At 41.2% G+C, this 22007-nt stretch overlaps 1 protein-coding gene across 1 annotated transcript; it reads right to left on the bottom strand.

Moving 5' to 3' along the window:
* Positions 1 to 275: 275 nt before the first annotated feature.
* Positions 276 to 20246, bottom strand: ARL6IP5 (ARF like GTPase 6 interacting protein 5; the record flags this gene model as incomplete). The annotated part of the gene is made up of 3 exons (XM_084247272.1): positions 276 to 448; positions 3095 to 3312; positions 20071 to 20246. 3 exons carry the CDS (start codon positions 20244 to 20246, stop codon positions 276 to 278), a joined length of 567 nt encoding a protein of 188 aa, XP_084103398.1.
* Between the last annotated feature and the right edge of the window lie 1761 nt (positions 20247 to 22007).

The following is a 22007-nucleotide window of genomic DNA, read 5'->3' on the forward strand; positions in this document are numbered from 1 at the left end:
ATTCCCCTAAAGAAGTATGTGTGAACCACTTTTAGTCAATTTCAGTGACCCCACTTGAAAATTCAGACATCATAATAGGAGGGCATTTTCTTTCTATTTCTGAGGCCTTCCCTCTGTAACATCAGAGATGTTAAGAGTTTGGCCTCCACATGCATGCTGCCACAGATAGCTCAAAGTATGTGCAGCCCCTATTTCAAGAACACAAATAGAAAGGAGGTTTGGATGTGGGCAAATTGTAACTGGATTTCTGTGGCAGCCCTCTCACGAGCTCAGATTTATTCCTTGACTTTACTGATATACTCGGTGAATTTGGTGATGTTTTCTTCCTGCTGTTCTAGGGCATCCAGAACAATGCCCATTGGCGTCCTCTTCAAACCTATTACCTCCATTTTATTCTCCAGTTTATTCTTGAGGTTTCGAAGTCTCAACGAAGCATGGATGAACATCACTGTAGAGAAGTGAAATATGGTTAGTACCAAAGGAATGAGTATCTCTCCAAATCAACATCATACTTCCTCTCTTCACACTATCAGTAGCTGCCTCAGTTAGCTACAGACCAATTGGTTCTATAATCAAGCTAAATCTTCAAGTGGATTCTTGAAGGTCTTTGTTAAGTCTCACATAAAGTTTTCTTTCTGTGTCAAAGAAAATATTGTATTCAGCAGGGCAAACTATAACCAGGCAGCAACGATCACTTAACACATTGATATCTTTACAAGTGCTACTTAAATGTCCTGATACTCCATGCAAATCAATGTCATTTGAACCTACTACAAACTGACTTGCAGAGTTTTTCAGAAAAGAATTCTTGCTCAATTTGGGGATTATATGTATTGTGAACCCTGCCAGAGGCCTGAGGGTACCAGGTGCCTCTGAGACACAGTGTTTCAAAGTGTTGGATACAGATGAAGAGACACAAATGTAAAGGTTCTATAGCCCAGGGTTCCCCAAATCTGCTTCACCATTAAGAATTGTCTGTGTATGTTTATTTAGAAAGATTCCCTGGCCCCTCTCCAGGCTCTCCTGAACCAGAACTTTAAAGGGATAAATCTGGGATTCTATATTTTAAATAAGAACCACAGGTAATCTATGCCAGCAATTTTCAAACTTTAGATACAAAACCCAGAGAGCCTGTTAAATAGGCAAATGTCCCATCTGCAATAACAAAAACAAAGAGAAACCCCACCAACTGGGAGAACATTTTTGCACCCAACACTAATGATAAAGGACTGATCACAAAAATCTGCAAAGAGCTGATGAGACTCAACAACAACAAAGAAAAGAATCCAGTCCAAATATGGGCAGAAGAGCTAAAAAGAAACTTCTCTGAAGAGGAAATGCAAATGGCCAACAGGCATATGAAAAAATGTTCAACATCACTTGCCATCAGGGAAATGCAAATCAAAACTACCATGAGATACCATCTTACACCAGTGAGAATGGCACATATTAAAAAAACTAGCAACAACAAATGCTGGCGAGGGTGTGGAGAAAAAGGAACTCTTCTGCACTGTTGGTGGGAGTGCAAACTGGTCCAACCACTGTGGAAAGCTGTGTGGAGATTTCTGGACCTACTAAACATAGAGCTTCCATATGATCCAGCAATTCCACTCCTAGGTATTTACCCAAAGGACACAGAAACATCAATTCCAAAGAACACCTGCACCCCTATGTTTATAGCAGCACTGTTTACAATAGCTAAGCTTTGGAAACAACCCAAATGCCCAAAAATAGATGACTGGATCAAGAAGATGTGGTACATATACACCATGGAATATTACTCAGCATTCAAAAAAGATAAACACATGCAATTTGCAGCAACATGGATGGCGCTGGAAGGGATCATGCTCAGCGAAATAAGCCAAAAAGAAAAAGAAAAATACCGGATGGTCTCACTCATAGCAGGAATCTAGAAAACTTAAATAAGGGACCAGGAAAATGAATAACTATAAGAAAGTGAAAATCAAAATCAACAAAAAACTATGAACCAGAGACACTTTTAGGGGGGTGGGGGCGGGAGGGGAGGGATTGGGGTCAGAATGGGGGGGCTGCAATTGTATGGGGAATATAACAATAAAATTTATTATAAAAAAATATTAGGATCTAGAAAAGTAATTTAGAATAAAAAACAACTATAAAAAAATCGAATTCTCTCAATAAGAATCAGTCATTGGTATTTATATATTCTGGGCTAATTATTCCTACAGACTTACAAAACTTTTGGAACTAATTAAGATCTTTTGCATAATGGAGAGTTAATAGTTTACTTCCAAACTAAAGTATTACCATTGTTGCTATATGAGGATGGTATGAAGGGCAATCTGTTAAAGATTGACAACAGACTCTAACATGAGGCAAATGTGGAGCCCAATGAAGACTGCCATTTTCTTGCCATATGACTTGAGATTTGTTTTTGTTTTGTTTACTTTGTGTCCCCAGAGGAGCGTCTGGCAAGAACAGGTGCCCACTACACATGTGGGGAATTCACGGACATGAAGCCTTAGTCTTATGTTTCAGAAAACTCTAACAATTTTGTAGACATGTCAACCAATACACATAAACAAGTTCTGTGATGGGATAAATCTGGGATTCTATATTTTAAATAAGAACCACAGGTAATCTATGCCAGCAATTTTCAAACGTTATATACAAATCACCCAGAGAGTCTGTTAAATAGGCAAATGTCCCATCTGCACAACCCAAAATGCACAACTCCCACCAAACTGGCCCATCGAACAACTGCACATACATATTTTGTGCTATAAGAAAAGGAGACTGGGCCTCCCCTGGTGGTGCAGTGGTTGAGCGCTGGGTTGCAAGGCTGCCCGCAGCCTCTGCAGCGCCAGTTCGATCCCCGGCCACCGCTGAGGGTCCCACAAGAAAAAAAAAAAAAAGAAAGAAAAAGGAAGACTCAGGTTCACATACGCAGGCACTACTAATTCCCTTCTCTAATGAAGAAACTCAGGCACAGAGATTAGCAAATGATAGAGCTAAGATTCTCACGTCGGCAGTTTGACTCCCACCCAACTGGTCATTGAACAACTGCACCTACATATTTTGTGCTGTAAGAAAAGGAAGACTCAGGTTCACTTACGCAGCAAGGGAAATGTGATGCCAAACACAAAGACCATGACTCCCCCAAACAAGGATATAAGGAAGTAGCTGGCCAGCATGACCACCATGACAAAGGTCGTAGGGTACTGCTTCTTCATCCGCCGGAGGATATCTTTATTGTGGGCTGCCCACACAAAGCCCGTGAACACCAGCACCACCACAATTCCTCCAAGGATCATATTGAAGGGACTCAGGAACCTGGAACATGAAAAAAGGAGAGAGACTAGGTCATCAGTAGTAATAGCAGGAGGAAGAAGGTGAGGAAGGGGGTAAAAACAAGTATAGAGAAACAGGCCTGCCCTCTCTTCCGAAATTTCATATTAAAACACTTCACTTTCATGAAAGACCTACCTTCGTACCTTTTGTTGCTGTTGCTAAACCAAAATAAATCTTTTAAGACAAAAGCCAAAAATACAAAACTGGAGGTCAGCATTGATTTGGGAGCAGCTAATCTGGAGACATTAGCACCCCAAACAGCAAGTAGGGGCCCTGCCAGACCTCTCGGAAACTACCCAGAACATGTTTGCATCACAGCACCTCTGCTTTTACCATATGCTAATGTTAGCGAAGTTATGTGTGTTATTTGCTATGATTTTGGGGGTCCAGCAAGGCTAAAAAATGTTTCCATGGGAATCCATGGTACTTGCTTCATCACTTTCTTCTATTTGGCTTATGAAAGGTTTCACTAGAGACAATACTTTCAGACAACAAGGGAAACATTTGTATCTAAACTGTCTCATTTAATCCTCATCAAGGCACCTAATTCCCTTCTCCAATGAAGAAACTCAGGCACAGAGATGAGCAAATGGTAGAGCTAAGATTCTCAAGTCGGCAGTTTGACTCCCACCAAACTGGACCATCCAGCTCATGAGCAGCCCACAACTTTAAGACTGCAGCCTATTTCGGAGGGTTGTGTTTAGCCTGCATGCATCCTCATTATAATAATCCACATTAGGTTTTATTTTCTTAGTTCTTAGAGCTTATTTAACTTCTCATAGAAGCTGCCACAATAGATGAACATAGAGTAGAAGTCATACAACACCTTCTATGGGTGAGAGCCAGCCTCCAGTCACACTGTTTCATAAGACTTTCTCTTGAATCCCAGTATGGTTTTTTTGTTTTGTTTTTATATATTTTTAATTTTTTACATCATTGTTCATTATTAAACAATATATGCTTCCCCCCTCCACCCCTTCAGGAGTAGTTCCCATAGAGTTTCCTTCACCAACGCACCCGTGCACCATCACCTCAGTCCCCTGTGCTCCTTCCTCCCTCCCTCTGATCCCTCTCCCTCCTCCTCCCCTGCAGGATGTCTCTGGTTTATAATTGTCTGGTTTTGCTTTGTTGTGTTTTGTACTGGTATTATTTTTTTACACTGATGTCTTATTTGGTTCCCCTACATTCCTGCTATAAGTGAAACCATCCAATATTTTTCTTTTTCCTTCTGGCCTATTTCACTGAGCATAATTCCTTCTAGTTCCATCCACATTGCTACGAATGGCATGAGTTTATCTTTTCTGATTGCTGAGTAATATTCCATTGTATATATATATGCCACATCTTCTTGATCCAGTCATCTATTTTTGGGCATTTGGGTTATTTCCAGGTTTTACCTATTGCAAATAGTGCTGCAATAAACATAGGTGTACAGGTGTTCTTTTGAATAAATGTCTCTGTGTCCTTTGGGTAGATCCCTAGGAGTGGAATTGCTGGTTCATATGGTAGCTCCATTTTCAGTAAACTGAGGAACCTCCAGACAGCTTTCCACAGTGGCTGGACCAGTTTGCACTCCCACCAGCAATGTAGGAGAGTTCCCTTTTCACCACATCCTCGCCAACATTTGCTGTTGCTTGTTTTTTTGATATGTGCCATTCTTACTGATATAAGGTGGTATCTCAATGTGGTTTTAATTTGCATTTCCCTGATTATAAGGAATGTTGAACATTTTTTCATATGCCTGTTGGCCATTTGCATTTCCTCTTTGGAGAAATATCTTTTAAGTTCTTCTTTCCATTTCCTGACTGGATTGTTTATTCTGTTTTTGTTGAGTCATGTGAGTTCTTTGTATATCTTTGTGATCAGTCCCTTATCAGTTGACTGGAGTGCAAAGATTTTTTCCCAATCAGTGGAATCCCAATGTTTTTTAAAAATATCTATAATACTTGAGGTTTCATGATTCTCCAGGAAACATTCACCTTCCCACATGTCAATAGCTGGCTGGCGCAACTGCTCATTCAGATAACACAAATACTCCCCATTTAGTCCTAGTTCCCACAATATCTCTGACATGGAGGTCCCAGTGTGTGGGGGGGGCCGGGGGAGGGCTGCCATTAATCACTGTTACTAGCAGTTGACTTGCACAGCTCTCTTACAGGGCCAGGCTGGCCCATGCAGGCACTTGAGTTTAGGATTCCTAGCATAGAGTCCATTATAACTCCTTAAAAGGATATCAACGTATCATTAAGAGAGGGGTTACTAACAGATTTACAAGCAAATAGCCTCCAGATTCACTGATGCATGAGCCAAAGATTACACTACTGTTGATAAAGGGGGAGACATTAGGAAGAGGAAACTTAGACCCAGTGCTCCCCTACGCTGACCCACTGTGTAGTCAGTATGTACAATGAGTAATCAACTTTTTACCCTCACAAGAGGCTAACAAGCATTTTCATGGGAAGGACAAAGAGGATCAATATGTTTTCACCATGTTCTGAATATCAACATGACTTCTTTGGAAATGAGGGAGAGGGAAGACCAGATAATGGAAGGTGATGCCAAGAACTAACTTTCTCCGAAATAGAACAGATGAAAGATTCATAGTCATGTCAGGATTCATATTTAGGATCGTTAAGATTCTTTTTAAAAAATCCCTTTAAATTTTAGCTCCAATTCTGCCTTTTGAAACATAAAGGCTATTTTAAAAGGTTTTTCAATAGGAGTGAAAGTACTGCATACAACATGGGTAAAAATCAGATAATGAATGTCAAACTGCTTTGAAGAAGTTAGAAAAAAATTCTATTAGAAGGCAAGAAATTAGACAGTGGTAACAGTAGTAGCACATAATTTAAAATTAAGCCCTACAGGGCCTCCCCGGTGGCGCAGCGGTTGAGCGCTGGGTTGCGAAGCTGCCTGTGGCCTCTGCGGCGCCGGTTCGATCCCCGGCTGCTCCCCGGCCACCGGAGGGTCCCACATGGCGAGCAGACCTCTCCTGCCGCCCGCTGCTCCCCTCAGCAGTGTACTTCGGTCCTTCTGCCTGCTCTGCTCCCCGCGCTGGCTCTGGTGAATTCTCTCACCCTCCCACGCTTCTGACTGTACCCAGTGCATGTATAAACAAAACAAACAAAGAAATAAATAAATAAGCATGCCTCTATAAAAAAATAAAAATAAAATAAAATTAAGCCCTACAATCCTAAATTGTTTATTTCATTCAAAGCTTTTACAAATACTTACACCCTTCAAGGCAATAAAGTCTCTTCCTTGGAATAAAGTCTAATGAGATAAATAAAAGTGCAAAGACTGAGTTGTAGCAGCTTTTAGAGACAATCCATATGGCCAACACTACACTAGCTGTGATATATTCAGGTAGTTTTGTTTTTTTTTTTTTTCAATACAAGCACTGGGTACAGTCAGAAGCGCGGGAGGGTGAGAGATTCACCAGAGCCAGAGCAGGAAGCAGAACAGGCAGACTGATGAAATACACTACTGAGGGGAGCGGCGGGCGGCAGGAGAGGTCTGCGTGCCATGTGGGACCCTCGCTGGTGGCTGGGGATCGAACCAGCACTGCAGAGGCTGCAGGCAGCTTCACAACCCAGTGCTCAACCACTGTGTCACTGGGGAGGCCCTATATTCAGGTGTTTTTAAAAAGCTAAACTATATTTAATAATATGGGAAGACAATGATTGAATAGGCAGAAGCAACTATAACCCATTCTCTCTGTTAGGTGGATTTACATGTTATATAAATCAAAAGTAGGAATTTTTATAAGTAGTGTAGTGAAATGAACAATTAAAAATATCAGAGGAACTGCTGCTCAGGCTCCCAGCACAGGCTTGCATACTCCAGCTACAACAGGTCATCCTTGTCTCATCTCTCTAATAACATTAAGGTGATTTCAAATCACCCATGACAGCAAAGCTGCTTCTGCTCCCATCTAAACCCTGCTTTCCTCTCTATTCTCCCGAGCCTCTTGTAGCCAATCTGAGCAACCCACTCCAACCATTTCCACCATCCAGCAGGCATGCTATTTTCTCTAATCTTTCTCTTCTTTATTACCTGGGTTTCCTTAGTTTTGCTATACTTTTTTTCTTCTCAAAAGCTTTATCTAGACTGTACCCACCCTATCTTCTAATTTAATACCAGAACTGGTCTTGGAAAGATGAAAATTTCCTCTCAGGCCTGGGGAAAGGGAGAATTGGACAGGGCAAAACAGCATCTTCTTTAGCAGGTGGTGGGGAGGTCCAGAAATTCTAACAGATCAATAAATCACATTTCTAGCACCAAAAATATCTGAGCGAAATTATAACAAGAGACTAATAAGTTTTACCAGAAAGTAGGACGATGCGTAGTTTATTCCCATTTATTTATTCTATTTTCATATTTTTTTCAATAGCCACAAATTCCTTGAGTAACAAAAACATATATTTAAAAATGAAACTGGAGGGGCTTCCCCTGGTGGCGCAGCGGTTGAGCGCTGGGCTGCGAAGCTGCCGACAGCCTCTGTAGCGCTGGTCTGATCCCCGGCCACCAGCAAGCGTCCCACATGGCGCACAGACCTCTCCTGCCGCCCGCTGCTCCTCGCAGCAGTTACTTCGGCCCTTCTGCCTGTTCTGCTCGCCGCTCTGGCTCTGGTGAATTCTCTCACCCTCCCGCGCTCCTGACTGTACCCAGTGCTTGTATAAATAAATAAATAAATCTTTAAAAATAAATAAATAAATAAATGAAAAATGAAACTGGAGACAGGTACCTACAAGAAACAAACCCTTTCACATAGTCTTGACATTGACCTATACCCCATCCAAGTATTTCTGAGATGCAAAGAAATTCAAAGATCAAAACTAAGTCAAAGAGCTAGAGTAGAGTGTTAAAGTTTAAGGAATCTCCTCTGCATAAGGTGCAAACAGGAGATGGTTGGTTGGTAGCAAAGTCTCCAAGATCTCCTACTAAATGCTTCCTAGATATCCTATTAAAATAGTAATTCATGAGGTGAAGCATATAATAAAATTAATGTTAAGCTTTTTCTGTTCTCCTCTCGACAAGAAGACATCTAGTTTGAATGTCTAAATAAAGTCTAGGACAAAGAACAATGAAAAACCCAAGTCTGACTCAGGCGATTCCAAATTTGCTTTTCACCTGTTCCCACTGCTCATGTTTGCAGAAAAGGAACAGAGCAGAGAGTCCTATAGAACTGGTGTTAGCTGACAACATGCCCAGCCACAATCTATAATTAGAAAGGAATGGAGTTTCCAAGTTGGAAAAATTAACAAAGTTAACTCAGAACAGAAATGATTTTCTTTGGTATTCTGCTTGCTTGCAATTCTATTCTAAGAAATGGTAAAATGGTACCACTTCAATTTCCTGGCACCTACCTATACTTGGAACAAAACAAACACACACACACCACTCTCCAGAGATTAATTTCATTTTCCAGTGAGTGCAGGAATTTGGGAAACAGTTCTTATCTGATATGAGTAATGCTTTTAGTCAACAGTTGTCTCTTCATTACACCAGTCACCATAAACCCGGAGAACCTTTAAGTCAAGCCTTCCATGACAGTGCCACGGCATCTTTCGTGGGGACAATCACTGCCAGGCTCTGGTGGGAGGGTTTAGTTTACTGGCAGTTGGTCAATCAAAGGAGGGAGGAAGGGAAGTAGGGAGGGAGGGAGGGAGGTGGAGGGATGGGAGAAGGAGGGGAGAGAGGAAAGAGGGAACATGATTTTCTGTCTTTGGTAGAAGGAAATAGGACCTAGTGTTACAAATCAAAAACATTAAATATGTTTTCCTATTGTGAAATAAAAATATATACACATACATATATAGCATTCCAAAAAAGCAATCAATCCAATAAATAAATAAAACAATTAAAAAATCTAAAACAATCACTCGTGGTTTTAAAAGGTTTAGAATCCCATCCCAGAATCCTATAGTACAGTCTTTACAGATGCATCAGTCCAGTATCATTACGCAGATGAATAAAGTGAGGCACAGGGAAATGAATAAACATATTCAAAGGGATCCAGGAAAGAAAAAGGGTGTCAGTTGCTGTCACTGTGACAATTCACAATATAACCCATTCAGTGCTGTTCACAAGCTTTGGGGATTTGCTCCCCATCATTCTAGAGTAAAGATCATCCTGGGAAATCCCTCACCATTCTCATTCCTCTCTGAAGAAAAGTGGCACATGTGGTAAGCTTGTCACAGTGTCAGCTAGCTATAGTGAGAGTTTCAATATAAGTTGCTGAAGGGGAAAAAAATCTTGGCCAATCACAGAACTTTAGGGCTAGGGGAGATCTTGAAAAAGTCACCTTATTCTACATATAAACAAAGCTAACCAACTGCAGAAATGGTGGTAAAGGTTGACCAAAGCAAAGATCCTCATAGCAATTCAAGTAGACATTCGGTGACTCCTTTCCTCGCTGCAATGCCAACAGGCTCCAAGGAGACAGTGGAATATTTCCTGAGCGTGGAAGTAGTTTTGCACTGAGTTCTAATTTTCTAACCCAAAAAGCTATTTTCTGCAGTTTGGTTCCTGAGGAGGCCTGACTGACTCATGAGAAAGGAGGGAACAATTTACTCACAGAGTTCCTTACATAAACTTCCCTAAGATGTTTTCCTGTGGTCCTTATTCAGCCAGAAGAAATCACTGTAAATAAATGCCACACATCGCTATTCTTGTTTCTCATTGCTCTTAGAATAAAACAAGGATTCTTCACACTTTCCACAGGCCTGGGTGCCAGAAAAAGTGGAGTCTGAATTCTAGGCCACCCTCAATTCTCCAAACCTTTGATGTGGCTGAAGATGCATCTGCTTGTAGTAAGGGGCACTTTTAATGGTTAGTATGCGGGAACCCTAACTTGCAGCAGCCTGGCCTGCTACCTTCTCCTGCACCTCCACCTGACTGCATTCCATGTCCAGGGGTTCTAGCTCTAAAACTCACCCTGCCCCTGGCCATGACAGGCCTGTGCACAATATTCTCTCTGCCTGGTTCACAACTACCATCTTCACATCTCAGCTTGATTGGTCCTTTCTCAGCTCTCTGACCAGTTTGTAGCACCACAGGCCTCTTCTTCACAGCACTTATCTCAGTGGCCATGTTACATTTATCTGAACGAGTATGGGATGATTGTTTCTGTCTCCCATTAGAGATTAAGCTCCCTGAAGACAGGGACCATGGCATTTTACCCCCATTAACTAACAGAACACCTACACATAGTAGGTATTCAATAAATACTTATTGAAAGAAAAAAAAAAACTAAGTAAGAATATAGCACAATTTCTTGTTATTTAAATAAGTCAACAACTTTCAATGTTCCCAGTTAAGTGAAGTAAGATTTAGCTCAAACAAATCCTAATTATTTTCATCGGACACTAAATATTCCTGGAGAAATGGTCTCTGTCTGTACCTATAGAATTAAGATGAAGAGAACAAATGAAAAGGTAGAAATAGGAAAAATCATCCAAACTCCTTTGCAAATGTGAAAGATAATTATTGTGGTATGATTGGGTGAGGTGAAAGGTCACTGTGGCTTGCTGGAAGGAGGAACCTGTGTGAGGTTTGCAGTTAGTGGTGGTGGGGGGGTGACAAAGAGGGAGATGGATGCTCCTACAGGCCTGTCTTAATAGGCCTCCCTTTCTCTTTGATCTTCAGATAATGTCGACAGTCTCCTGTGGTTATTCTGGTTTCCCAACATAGATTCCATCCTGGCTAAAACTATTCCTGACTGCCAAGTCTAAATGTAAATGTGCAAATCAGTTCTGAGTAAATGTGATCAGTCTCCTAGAGCTAATCTGCATGTCCAGTTAAGATGGGATGGGAATCCATCTCTTTTGTCAGTTAGGTCAGAGTAACCTAGCCATGAGGTTTCCTGCTGACTGAGCTAGGAAAGCCCACAGTATTTCTGGCACACTCACCATACTGAAGAGCTACTACACCCCTGTGTACTCAGCACCATCAAACTAAACACACATTCAAGTGACCCACAGCCTTGGCAGGAGCACCAGGCTGAAAGTATTCATAGTAAGACACACCTTATGACCCTCAATGTCTTCTCTTGCATTTATCAAGCTAATTTATTTTTAAATAAAGGGCAGGTTAGACCTGGTCATAAATCTAACACCTCTCACACTAAATTAAACTTAAAATAGCACAAAAGGCTCTGATGACACTGCAACAAATTATTTCAGAACTTTTTATCATGGCAAATTTTTCACATATACTAAAATGGAGCGAATGGTAAAATGAGTCCTCAGGTACACTCACCATTACCTTCATCCGTTAAGAATCCCTTCATCAATTAGAATCAAACTAACATGGAAAGACAGTTGTTTACAGACTAATTTCTTTTTTTTTTTTCCAAACTATAATTTCTGAATCTTCTTAGTAGGTGAATTAAACTGTTGTCCTATGGTTAAGTTCTTGTAGAGCCCTGAGGGAAGACAGGGTTTGGATAAATGCTGGTAGGCCTGGAGACACTAACCTCCATTCCTATAAGCAGTTTCCTGTCTATTTACCCAATTTCTGCATTCCTTTTTGTTCCTCTGAGACAAGAGTTGCACCAATAAGAGAGGAGCAGATCAGTAAAAGTAGGCACCACAATCCCAGTTTTCCAAGTCAGATGGGCTTTCTGACTTCCAGGTGTCTCCGTTAGCGAAAGCTCCATGGGAGGGCCAGGAAATTCTATTTATGGTAACAGCTTGCAGAATGGAGAGGCAGCTTGAAGGTTTTGTTGAAGATCATGGGCATGGAAATTTTCCCTGAAACCAGAAGCCAAGAGACAGAGGAGGAGGCTATGGGTAAGTACTCTGAAGCTGTGTGACAGAGGGCAGAATTCATTTTTCCAAAAGGAAAATAATAAATAATTTTCAATTGTGTGTCTCAACTTGGTATTAAGTGGACAGGTCAAGTTCATCTTTTAGAACTGGATTTCCTGCACAGAGCTCGCTGCCTTTAATAAGTTGGTTGAGAACTTTTGCATTCTAAGAAAGAGGCCAGAAATCTAAAATACTCTCATTTATTTGCATTCTTACAGAATCGTGGTAAATCTTTATGCAGGGAAAAGGGGCAGAAACCACCAACACCAGGCTGAAAGTGGAAAGGAACATTTTGTTTTAAAGTGTGCAGAGAGAAAGCAGTCAAGAGGAATAAGTTTATATAAATAGTAACAGAAGATAATTTAGTGAAAAGCAATGCTATTAGATGCAGAATTTTGAGATGGAAATTTTATCCAGTGTTGATGAATCTTTTACTAGTGAGTTCTGTTCTCAGGAGAAACACCTAACACATCAGAAGAAACACATAACACATCATGACAGGGGGGCCAGGTATATGCTTTCAGAGCAAATAAAGGGGTGTGGGAAAACAGCAAAAGGTGAATTCTGGGAGGATCCAATGAGGCTGGGTGGAGTTGTATTCCTGCCTGTATCCTCAGGGTCTTGACAACACCTGGCACATACGAGGTGCTCAGTAAATATTTGTTCAACTGAGTAGAAGGGGGAGGTGTGCTGTGGAGGTGGATGAGTAAAATTGAACAACTCTTTCCCCTGTCCATATACTCAGGGCCTCTCCCATTTTCGATATCTGAGAGTTCTGAAATCTGGAATCATAATATATAGAGGCGATCAGGTGAGTCAAGTTGAAAAGGTTGTTAGTTTATGTAGAAACATATTTCCATATGCTTGCTATACTTGCATAAACATTATGCGTTCAGTGTCATCTTACTGCCTTACTCTAGAACATAAGCTCGGGGTAGGCAGAAATCACAATGGTCTTATTTTCTACTATAGCCCCTAATAGTACTTGAGTAATGGTGTCAAAGAGTAATAGTGTTGAAGCTGATTAATCACAAAAACATTTACAGTGGAGTTTTCACATAAACAGACTGCAAATCAGTTCCATCTGCAAACGTCTTAGTACATTACCATCCAGAGCATTCCAGGGTTGTTTTAGTTTCTTCCTCTACTAACTGGAAACTTGGTTTTTCATCCTTGCAGCATTAAGGTATCTGACCATTTCATTGCCAGTAGATGCAGGCCTGGAACACAGCGTGGGATCACACTCCTTTTTTAAGAATACAGTAATACTCTGTTCAAATAGTTACCAGCTTTCCAGAAACTTCTTACCATATCAAGCAACTGAAAGCAAAATGTGACAACCGTTGGTTTTCACCCTCTGGTAACACTTCCACAGGCAACATGATGAAGCAATACTTTAGCTCAAGAAAATTGGGGCTCATTCATTTAACAGCTACTGTCTTAAGCAGAGAGGGGAGGAAGCACGAATGCACACAAATTTCAAAAACAGGTGCTTTCTGTCTGGAGATGCAGTGGAAGCATTTATATGTCCAAAGAGTTAAGAGTCCAAAGAGTCTCTGTGTGGCTGATGCATCTGATGCGGTGCCAGAAAATATAAGCGCTGATGGCAGAGGGAACTTATGAGAATAAGAATTAGGCAAGTAATACAAATCTTGTGGGAATCAGCTATCCGCTAAATTTGGTTAACCAGGAGCTTTAGAATATTTACAATAACATTTAATGGAAAAGTATTTCACTTCACATACAAAAAAAAAAAATCAAGCTACTATTAGCAGTTTTGGTTCTGATTAGCCATGTGATCTCAAACCTTTATATTTGTAAAAACTGAGGAGTTGGATGGGATCAGTACTTCTCAACTTTCAACTTGAGGGTATATATCAGAATAATTTGGGGAGTTAAGAAAAAAATATAAATGTCTGGGCCCAACCAAGATCTGTATGTTTAGAAGCACTGAAGCTGACACCTAAGCATATAGGCTTACTTATTTAAATTTTGTCAGTGTTCATTTTGAAGCAGACCGGACCAATGCTTCTTACATTTTAATATGTCTGTAAGTCATCTGGGAGTTGTTAGTACACAAATTCTGACCCATAGGTATTGAGTGGGGCCTGAAATTATCCATTTCTATGAAGTTCCAAAGTGAAAGATGATGCTGTTCCTGGGCCTATGTATGTATGGAATAGATTTCTCCAGCTATAATCTTTTGCATTCTATTTTTGGCACACCTACAATCTATCATATGCTTAGTTCTTAAATTACAAGTGCTATTAGATGTTGTTTTTCTTTTCACTTTGAAAATAGATATAGAGACTTCTATTGATGTATGTGATATAACAAGACTATCTAGCATGGAGATATCTCCCATCAAGGACAGAGAAGGTAAGTCACGCCCTCTTTAGTCTTAAACATCTTTCCTTTCTTCATTTAGAAGACACAAAGTTGGGGCCTCCCTGGTGGCGCAGGGGTTAAAGGCTCAGCACTAATCAAACTGTGGCCAGCTGCTGTGGCATGAGTTTGATTCCTGCCCAGGAAGCTAACCCACTTGGCACAGCAGACCTCTCCTGTCTCACCTGCTGCTCCCCTCACCAGTGTATTTCAGTAGATCTGCTTATTTTGTTCCCCACTCTGTCTCTGGTGAATCCTCTCAACTTCTGCACCTCTGGTCTATACCCCAGTTCTTATATGCATTTATAAATAAAAATAAATCTTAAAAATAAAAGACACAAAGTCATTATTAGCAAAATACATATTTCTCAGCTTAGTAAATCAGTGTCTCCTGACGTGATGACATAATCACAAAAGGAAACTCAAATCTTCAAGGAAAGCAAAGTTTTATAATAAATACAAGCTGTAATTATAACAAAACCACTAAAGTTCATCATCATCTAAGACTACTGCCTAAGACACTACACAACTCATGAAAATGTTAAATATGCCTAGAACCTAGGATTTCATATAACTATGCAGGTAATGTTTGAGGGTTTTCATTTGCTAGGCCTTAATACACTTTATATTCATTATTTACCACCTATTTTATATCAGTGAAACTCTAGAGCCAGTGCAGAACAGAAAACTAATAAAAACAAATGCCAGAATTCTGTCAAAAAACAAAAAGACTGAGTCTGTGGAATCAGTAGAGACTTCTGGGCAGAACAATTTTAAAAAATAGCATAACAAATTTAATAAATCAAGGATAATAATGATCAATGTTATGCAGAGCTTCAAATCTACTCCATTCTTGATGGAAGAGTCAGGAGCCAGGAGTTAAAATCAAATTGCTTGGCTCTATGATTGCCAAGAACTCAGATCTTGTAACTTGTTATAAACCAACTTGTATTTAGTGAAGGTGATGTCGAGGAATCATCATGATCTTCTTGGTAAAAGAGTGGTAGTTCCTTTAGAGAGCAGGGATTTTGACCCCCAGGGGACATTTGGCAATATCTGGAGAGATTTTTCGATTGTCAGGGGCTGAAGGAGTGGATGCTACTGGCATTTAGTGGTTAGAGAGCAGGGATAATGCTTAACCTAAAATATACAAAGAATTGACTATCCAAAATGTCAGTAATACTGAGAAATTGCAGTAGTATTTCACACAATTTTACAGTGACAATAAGAATTAGTGTAGAGTTGAATTATAAATTTTTTACACTACAGTTATCCTAACCAACATGCAGCAAGTGGCATTAGCACTGACGCAGGAGCTTATTGCTATCTGTTGAAATGCTCCTTTGAGTTTCAAAACTGCACCTTAAGTAGGTTAAAAGTTGACCCCTATGACAATGCAGAGGCCTTACATTCATTTACTTACTCTTTGCACTCACCAATTAAGCATCTGCTATATAGTAGGCTTCAGGGGAGATAGAGTATAAAAACAATAACTACAACAATAAGAAAAACACAATCCCAACTAAACCCAGTTTCTGGCCTCAAGGGGTCTACAGTCCAGAGAGGAAACAAGTGAGCAGATAAAATAAAAACCTGTGGGTAATTACAAGGTCTGATATAGGCATAATGTAGGGTCCAAATAACACAGGCAATGATGGTCAAAAAGAGAAAGTTTCCTGCAAGAAGAATCCAAGTTGAAACTTGTAGGAATAGAACAAGTAGGTAAGTAACTTAGAGTCTGAAATTTGGGTAGATAGAGCTATAAGAGAAATATGCTATGTTTCTCATCTCTGAAAATATCGACAATGATAAAAATAATTAACATTTGGAGAGTAAAAACTAGGAACTGGACACTATTCTAAGAACCTTGCCTATGTTAACTCAGACAAACCTCATAAAAGTCCTTTGAGGCAGGAACTGTAGTCTCAATCTACAGAAAATAAGCTGAGGCACAGGGTGGTTCGGGTGACTTTCCCAAGGTCACATAGCTAGTGACTGGTGGTTAAAACTTAATCTTCCTTGGTGCCTAAGCTTATAACCACTGCTTTCTACTACTTGAACAGTCAGAAGATAGGACAACTCCTCAACAAGAACAATTCAGGGACCTCCCTGGTGGCACAAGGGGTTAAGATGCAACCTATTAAGCTATCGCAGCCACTGCAGCATGAGTTCGATCCCCAGCCAGGGAGCTACCCACATGGCATAGCAGACCTCTCCTGTCTTGCCCGCTGCTCCCCTCATCAGTGTATTTCAGTCAATCTGCCTGTTCTGTTCCCCACTCTGTCTCTGGTGAATCCTCTCACCTCCCCCCGCCACACCTCTGGCCTGTACTCCAGCTCTTGTATGCATAAATAAATAAATCCTTAAAAAATTTTTTTAAAAACGAGCTATTTAGAGACTTACTCAAAGTTAGCCTAGGCCTACTAGGCAAAAGTCATGTCCTGATAAACCATGCTTTTAGGAAGAAGACCCAACACTTCTAACCATGTATCACTAGGCCCTGCCTGATCAGGCCCTCCTACCCCAAATCATTTCTATCCTAAGCCCCCTCCATCTTCACACATGTATAGGTGGTCCTTCCAGTGTTTCTAGAGTTGGATGATATCCCTTGATTGTTCCTCTCCCTTCCTGTAATCATAAGGAGCAGACCCCTCTCTATCCTCACCCTATTTAGTGTTCAACACTAGAGAGGGTGGAGCTGAGGCTAGAATCCTCCCAGAGGATCTTCCAAACCAGCAGGGGAGGGCGCCATTGAAGAACACCTTTTGAACATTGTCCTATCCCAGCAAACACTCGGACCACATTTTCACACACTTTATCAAGATAGTATGTGGAACTATCAGGTGCTGGGGGATCGAGAAAAAAAGCCTCCAGCACTGCTCTGACCCACACATCTACCGACATCGCCAAAACAGAATTCTCTTTAGAATGAGAAATACTCCAGAATCAACTAAGTTCCTTGATTCTGAAGCTTTTTGATTTCTTCCAACTTGAAGATTCTATAATTCTAAACCTCATGACTCGGAAAGAAACCTCATGACACAGTAATTAAGCACACAAGCCTGGGTCTGTGACTTTGAGTAAGGCACTTGACCTCTCTGATCCTCATTTAATAATCTCATTGGGTTATATGAGGTAATATGGGTCAATTACTTGGCAAAGGTACCTGGCACACAGAGCACTCAACAAATGTTTGTTTTTATTATTAATAGATTATTTTTCTAAAACTGGAAAAAATTACAGACTGTGAGTTTGTAGTACAGAGAAAATAGTTAAAGGTCATACATCCAATTTTCACCAGGAAACAAAGGAACTCTCACTTTTTATATGCACGTAATTTCTTTTTTTTAAAATTTATTTTATTTATTTATGCATACAAGAGCTGGGGTGTAGTCCAGCAGTGTGGGGGGTGAGAGGATTCACCAGAGACAGAGTGGAAACAGAACAGGTGGACTGACAGAAATACACTGCTGAGGGGAGCAGTGGGGGAGATAGGAGAGGTCTGCTGAGCTATGTGGGTAGCTCCCTGGCTGGGGATCAAACTCTGCTGCAGTGGCTGCCAATAGCTTCATAATGCTGAGACTTAACCCCTTGCACCACCAGGGAGGCCCCTATATATACGTAATTTCTAAAACATTTTACTAATGGTCTGTCTGTACCTTTTGTAAATTTTTTAAAATATGAAAAAAAAATAAATTTCATGCTTACTATTCACTTTTTCCTTTAAAAATTTCACTGTCAATCAACACCGTCTATTTGAAAAGAGGAAAAGGAAGGGTCAACACCCTCAAACTGCCTGAGTTATATTTAGTCAAGGGATTGGCACTGGCCTTCACAGTGAAATTTGTATTCCATCACTGCAGCAAAGCTGCCCAAGCTTGGCTCTGGTTTGGGAGTACACCTATATGAAAATCAATGTTGGTTCATTTTCTGTACATTTGATTGAATCAAACCTTGCCCCATAACTATGTTTGGGGGTTACCTATAAAGAAAAATGCATAGCTAGATTACAAATGTCTTGCTCACTTCTTTACAAAAAGAGAGAAAAGTGAATAAGAAAGCAAAATAACAGCTGCAATTTGACTTAATATTCATTATGCTTCGAAGAAATTTTTAGTGGGAGCTTCTGAATCTACCTAGCTGCCTCAAGTCTGTCCTATCCCACTAATTTTAACTTGGCTGCCACTCTAAATCAGAATAGGCTCAGAACCCGTGACCTTTACCTACCAAACCATTTTCAGAGTTTGGACTTCATTAGGTAACACACAATGATGATCCATGGAATAGTCTACATGTAATTGTCTTTGAAATCCCACAAATGAATGTTCACTTTTGCCTAGGGGCATTTAACCACACCCAGAAATTGTGAAGCTCTCTTTCTCTCTGTGTCTTAAGCTTTTTTTTACATTTGCCATATGCCCTTGGGCCAGAATTCATGTTGAATTTCTCTTGGTGTGTTCAAGCTTGGCACAGAGAGGTGCTCCATAAGTGAGCCAAGGAACAGCAAATCAACCTGCCACCACCCTATTCGCCCTTTCCCATACCCTCCAAGGTTGGGAGTTCTTCTGTCTCCCAAGCCAGCAAGCTGTTTCCCTCTGTTCTGAAACAAATGCCAGGCACGTCTTTAATAGCAGGTGAGTTCCTTTACAAAGTAGAGGGTGGCTTTTTCTTTACAGATATATAGCATCAGCAAGATCTAGAATATCACCACCCATTCTGCAAAAGTGGGAGCAACATTTCTTAAAGGATGAACTACAAGGAAACGTGGCTTCTTAGCAGAGCAGGTGTTCGTGTGCACATATGCAGAAATCACATACAACACAGGCGCTCTTTAGTTTACGATCAAATAATGAAAACACCTTCAGACAGAGTCCAAAGATAACAGCCAAAGTAACCACGCCTGGCAACTCCAGGGAAAAACTGCAAAAGGACCCCGTTCCTAGCGTCAGAGCTGCCTTGACCCTACACTGGGAGAAGCGCCACCAGGGAACATCCACCGTCTTGCTCCCTAGCTCAGCTTTCTGCACGGTGAGGTAAGCACTTCGCTGAGAAGTCGACAAAGCGCGTCGACTTAGTGCCCCTTTTACTAACACCCCGAGGGAGGCTCAGTCCGGATCCACACCCAGTCGCCCTAAGCCTCTGCAGCCGGCGCAAGCCCCACCCAGCCAACCAGCCCAGAATAGCATTACACCACTTTCCTCTTTCTTGTTTTTTGTTTTTTGCTTTTTTAAACTGGACCACTGTAAATATCAATCTGTGCCTAACCGGGCACGGAAAAAAAAAAGTCTTTCTTTTCTTTCGCCCTGGGTTGGCGACTTGTCCTCAGCGGTAGGGCCCCTGTCTCAGCCCGAGGAGCAGAAAGCAAAAAAGACTCTGCCCCCAGATCGCTGCGGCCTCGCCCAGGGAAGAAGTTTCCACTTGCTTGGCCGATTGCTACTGCCAGGGCGGCGCTGGGCTTGGAGAGTCTCAGCATCCCCCGATCTTGCACCCCGAGCCCCCTCCGTGCTGTCCCCACCAGCGCCGGGGAGGGGAACCCACTTACCCCACAACGGAAATCATCATGGCAGCCACCACCAGGTAGTTGGTCTGATAATAGAGCAGGTTGCTCACCACACGGTTGTTCCATTTGGAAATGTCCCTGAAGTCCGGTCGGGCGAAACGGTCAGAGCCCGGGAAGAAATCGTCCCAGGCGCGGAGCGGAGCGATGTTCACGTCCATGTCTCCGAGCTTCTTGTTCCTCGCCTCTGGAATCCGGAGGCGGCGGGAGCGGCAACCGATCAGCTGAGCTGGGTTATAGAGATTCCGGTGGCTCGGCCTCCGTTGGCTCTGCGGTTGGCGCACAGCAGTGCAAACGAAACTGGAGCGGAAGGGCGGATTTTCTGTTCCTTCTTTCCTGCGTGATTGGTTCTAAGTGGTTAAGCAGAGCCCGCGACAGAGTAAGGGACGGAGCTCGGAATAGTGGTGAGTGACCGAAGGAGACCCGAGGAAATCCTTGTCTGAGCGAGGTGGCAAGGTTTTCCCTAACAGCCCGAATACCAACGGTCTCCTTTGACATATCTCTTTGGGGTGTTCAACCTAGGGATGTGTGCTGGACTTTTGGGGAAAATACTGGCAGCTGTTCACATTCCAAATTATATTTTTTAAAAAAATGGAATGGAAGATGATTCTAGTGTTACTGGAGGATGAGCTGGTTTTGATAACTAAACAGTTAATGACCTCTGCACATCTGAATGCAATGCCTGTGTTTTCCCTTTTCACTATGAGTCACTATGAATGAAATGAGATAGGAAAAATGAAAAGGACATGTAGCATGAAAGAGCTGGTTTGTTATTTCACCTCTCTTCTCTATTCCTATTCTCTTGAGGGAAATTATTAAACTATGGTTCATTCTGATAAAGTACACAATCAGGGAACTGCAGCGATGGGCTGGGCATATTATTTACATTTTAAAGCAATAATTTGGTAGACACAATTCTAAAATGCTGTGTCTAAGATAATGAACAGAATCTCTAAACGCGAGAGTGGTGCTTTTAAAAAAGAAACTAAACACAATCATCAGACCATCAATTTTCAAAAAAAATAGAAAGCAATAAAATACTTAATGCAAAGTCTAGAAGACATAATTTAATTTTCACTGATGATTCAGAAAGAAGGCAGTTAAAAAACTTACAATGACTCTAGATTATCTTGCCATTCAGAAAATTTGGTTTTTAAATCAAATAGGTACTTAAATATAGCATAGGTGATACTTTTTTTGAATAAAGTTTAAAATATGAAAATGCGGGCCTCCCTGGTTGCGCAAGGGGATAAGACGCAACCTACGAAGCTATCCTCAACCACTGAAGCACGAGTTTGATCCCTGGCCAGGGAGTTACCCTGTCTTGCCCACTGCTTCCCTCAGCAGTGTATTTCAATCAGTCTGCCTGTTCTGTTCCCCACTTTGTCTCTGGTGAATCCTCTCATCCCACACACACACCTCTGGCCTGCACCCAGTTCTTGTATGCGCAAATAAATAAATCTTTTAAAAATATATGAAAATGCTTCTGAGTTCCCACATTTTCTTGATTCTGGAAAAATGAGAGAGTCATAAGTCAGACAGAGGAAAATTACAGTCTTAGCTCTCCCATTCCTGCTGGGGACTGTGAAGAAATAACTTAATTTTCTCCAATCTTGAGTGCCCCTGTTCAGTATGGTTAGTCTACTTGTAAGAAGAGGAAATTCAGACACAGACGATGACAAAAGATGACCTATGACAACAGAGGGGAAGATAGCCAACAAGCCAAAGAAAGAGACCTGGATCATCTCCTTCCCTTACTGTCCTCAGAAGAGAGGACCAACACCTGGACCTTGCATTTTCAGTCTCCGACCAGAACTGTGAGAAAATAAATATCTAGCATTTAATTCAAATAACTAAATAGATAAATAAATAAATAAATGAAATTGAGACGCTCACTAGAGATGTGCCAGGCCTTGGTGCTC

This window comes from Talpa europaea (assembly GCF_964194135.1).
Source record: "Talpa europaea genome assembly, chromosome: 11".
NCBI classification, from domain to species: domain Eukaryota; kingdom Metazoa; phylum Chordata; class Mammalia; order Eulipotyphla; family Talpidae; genus Talpa; species Talpa europaea.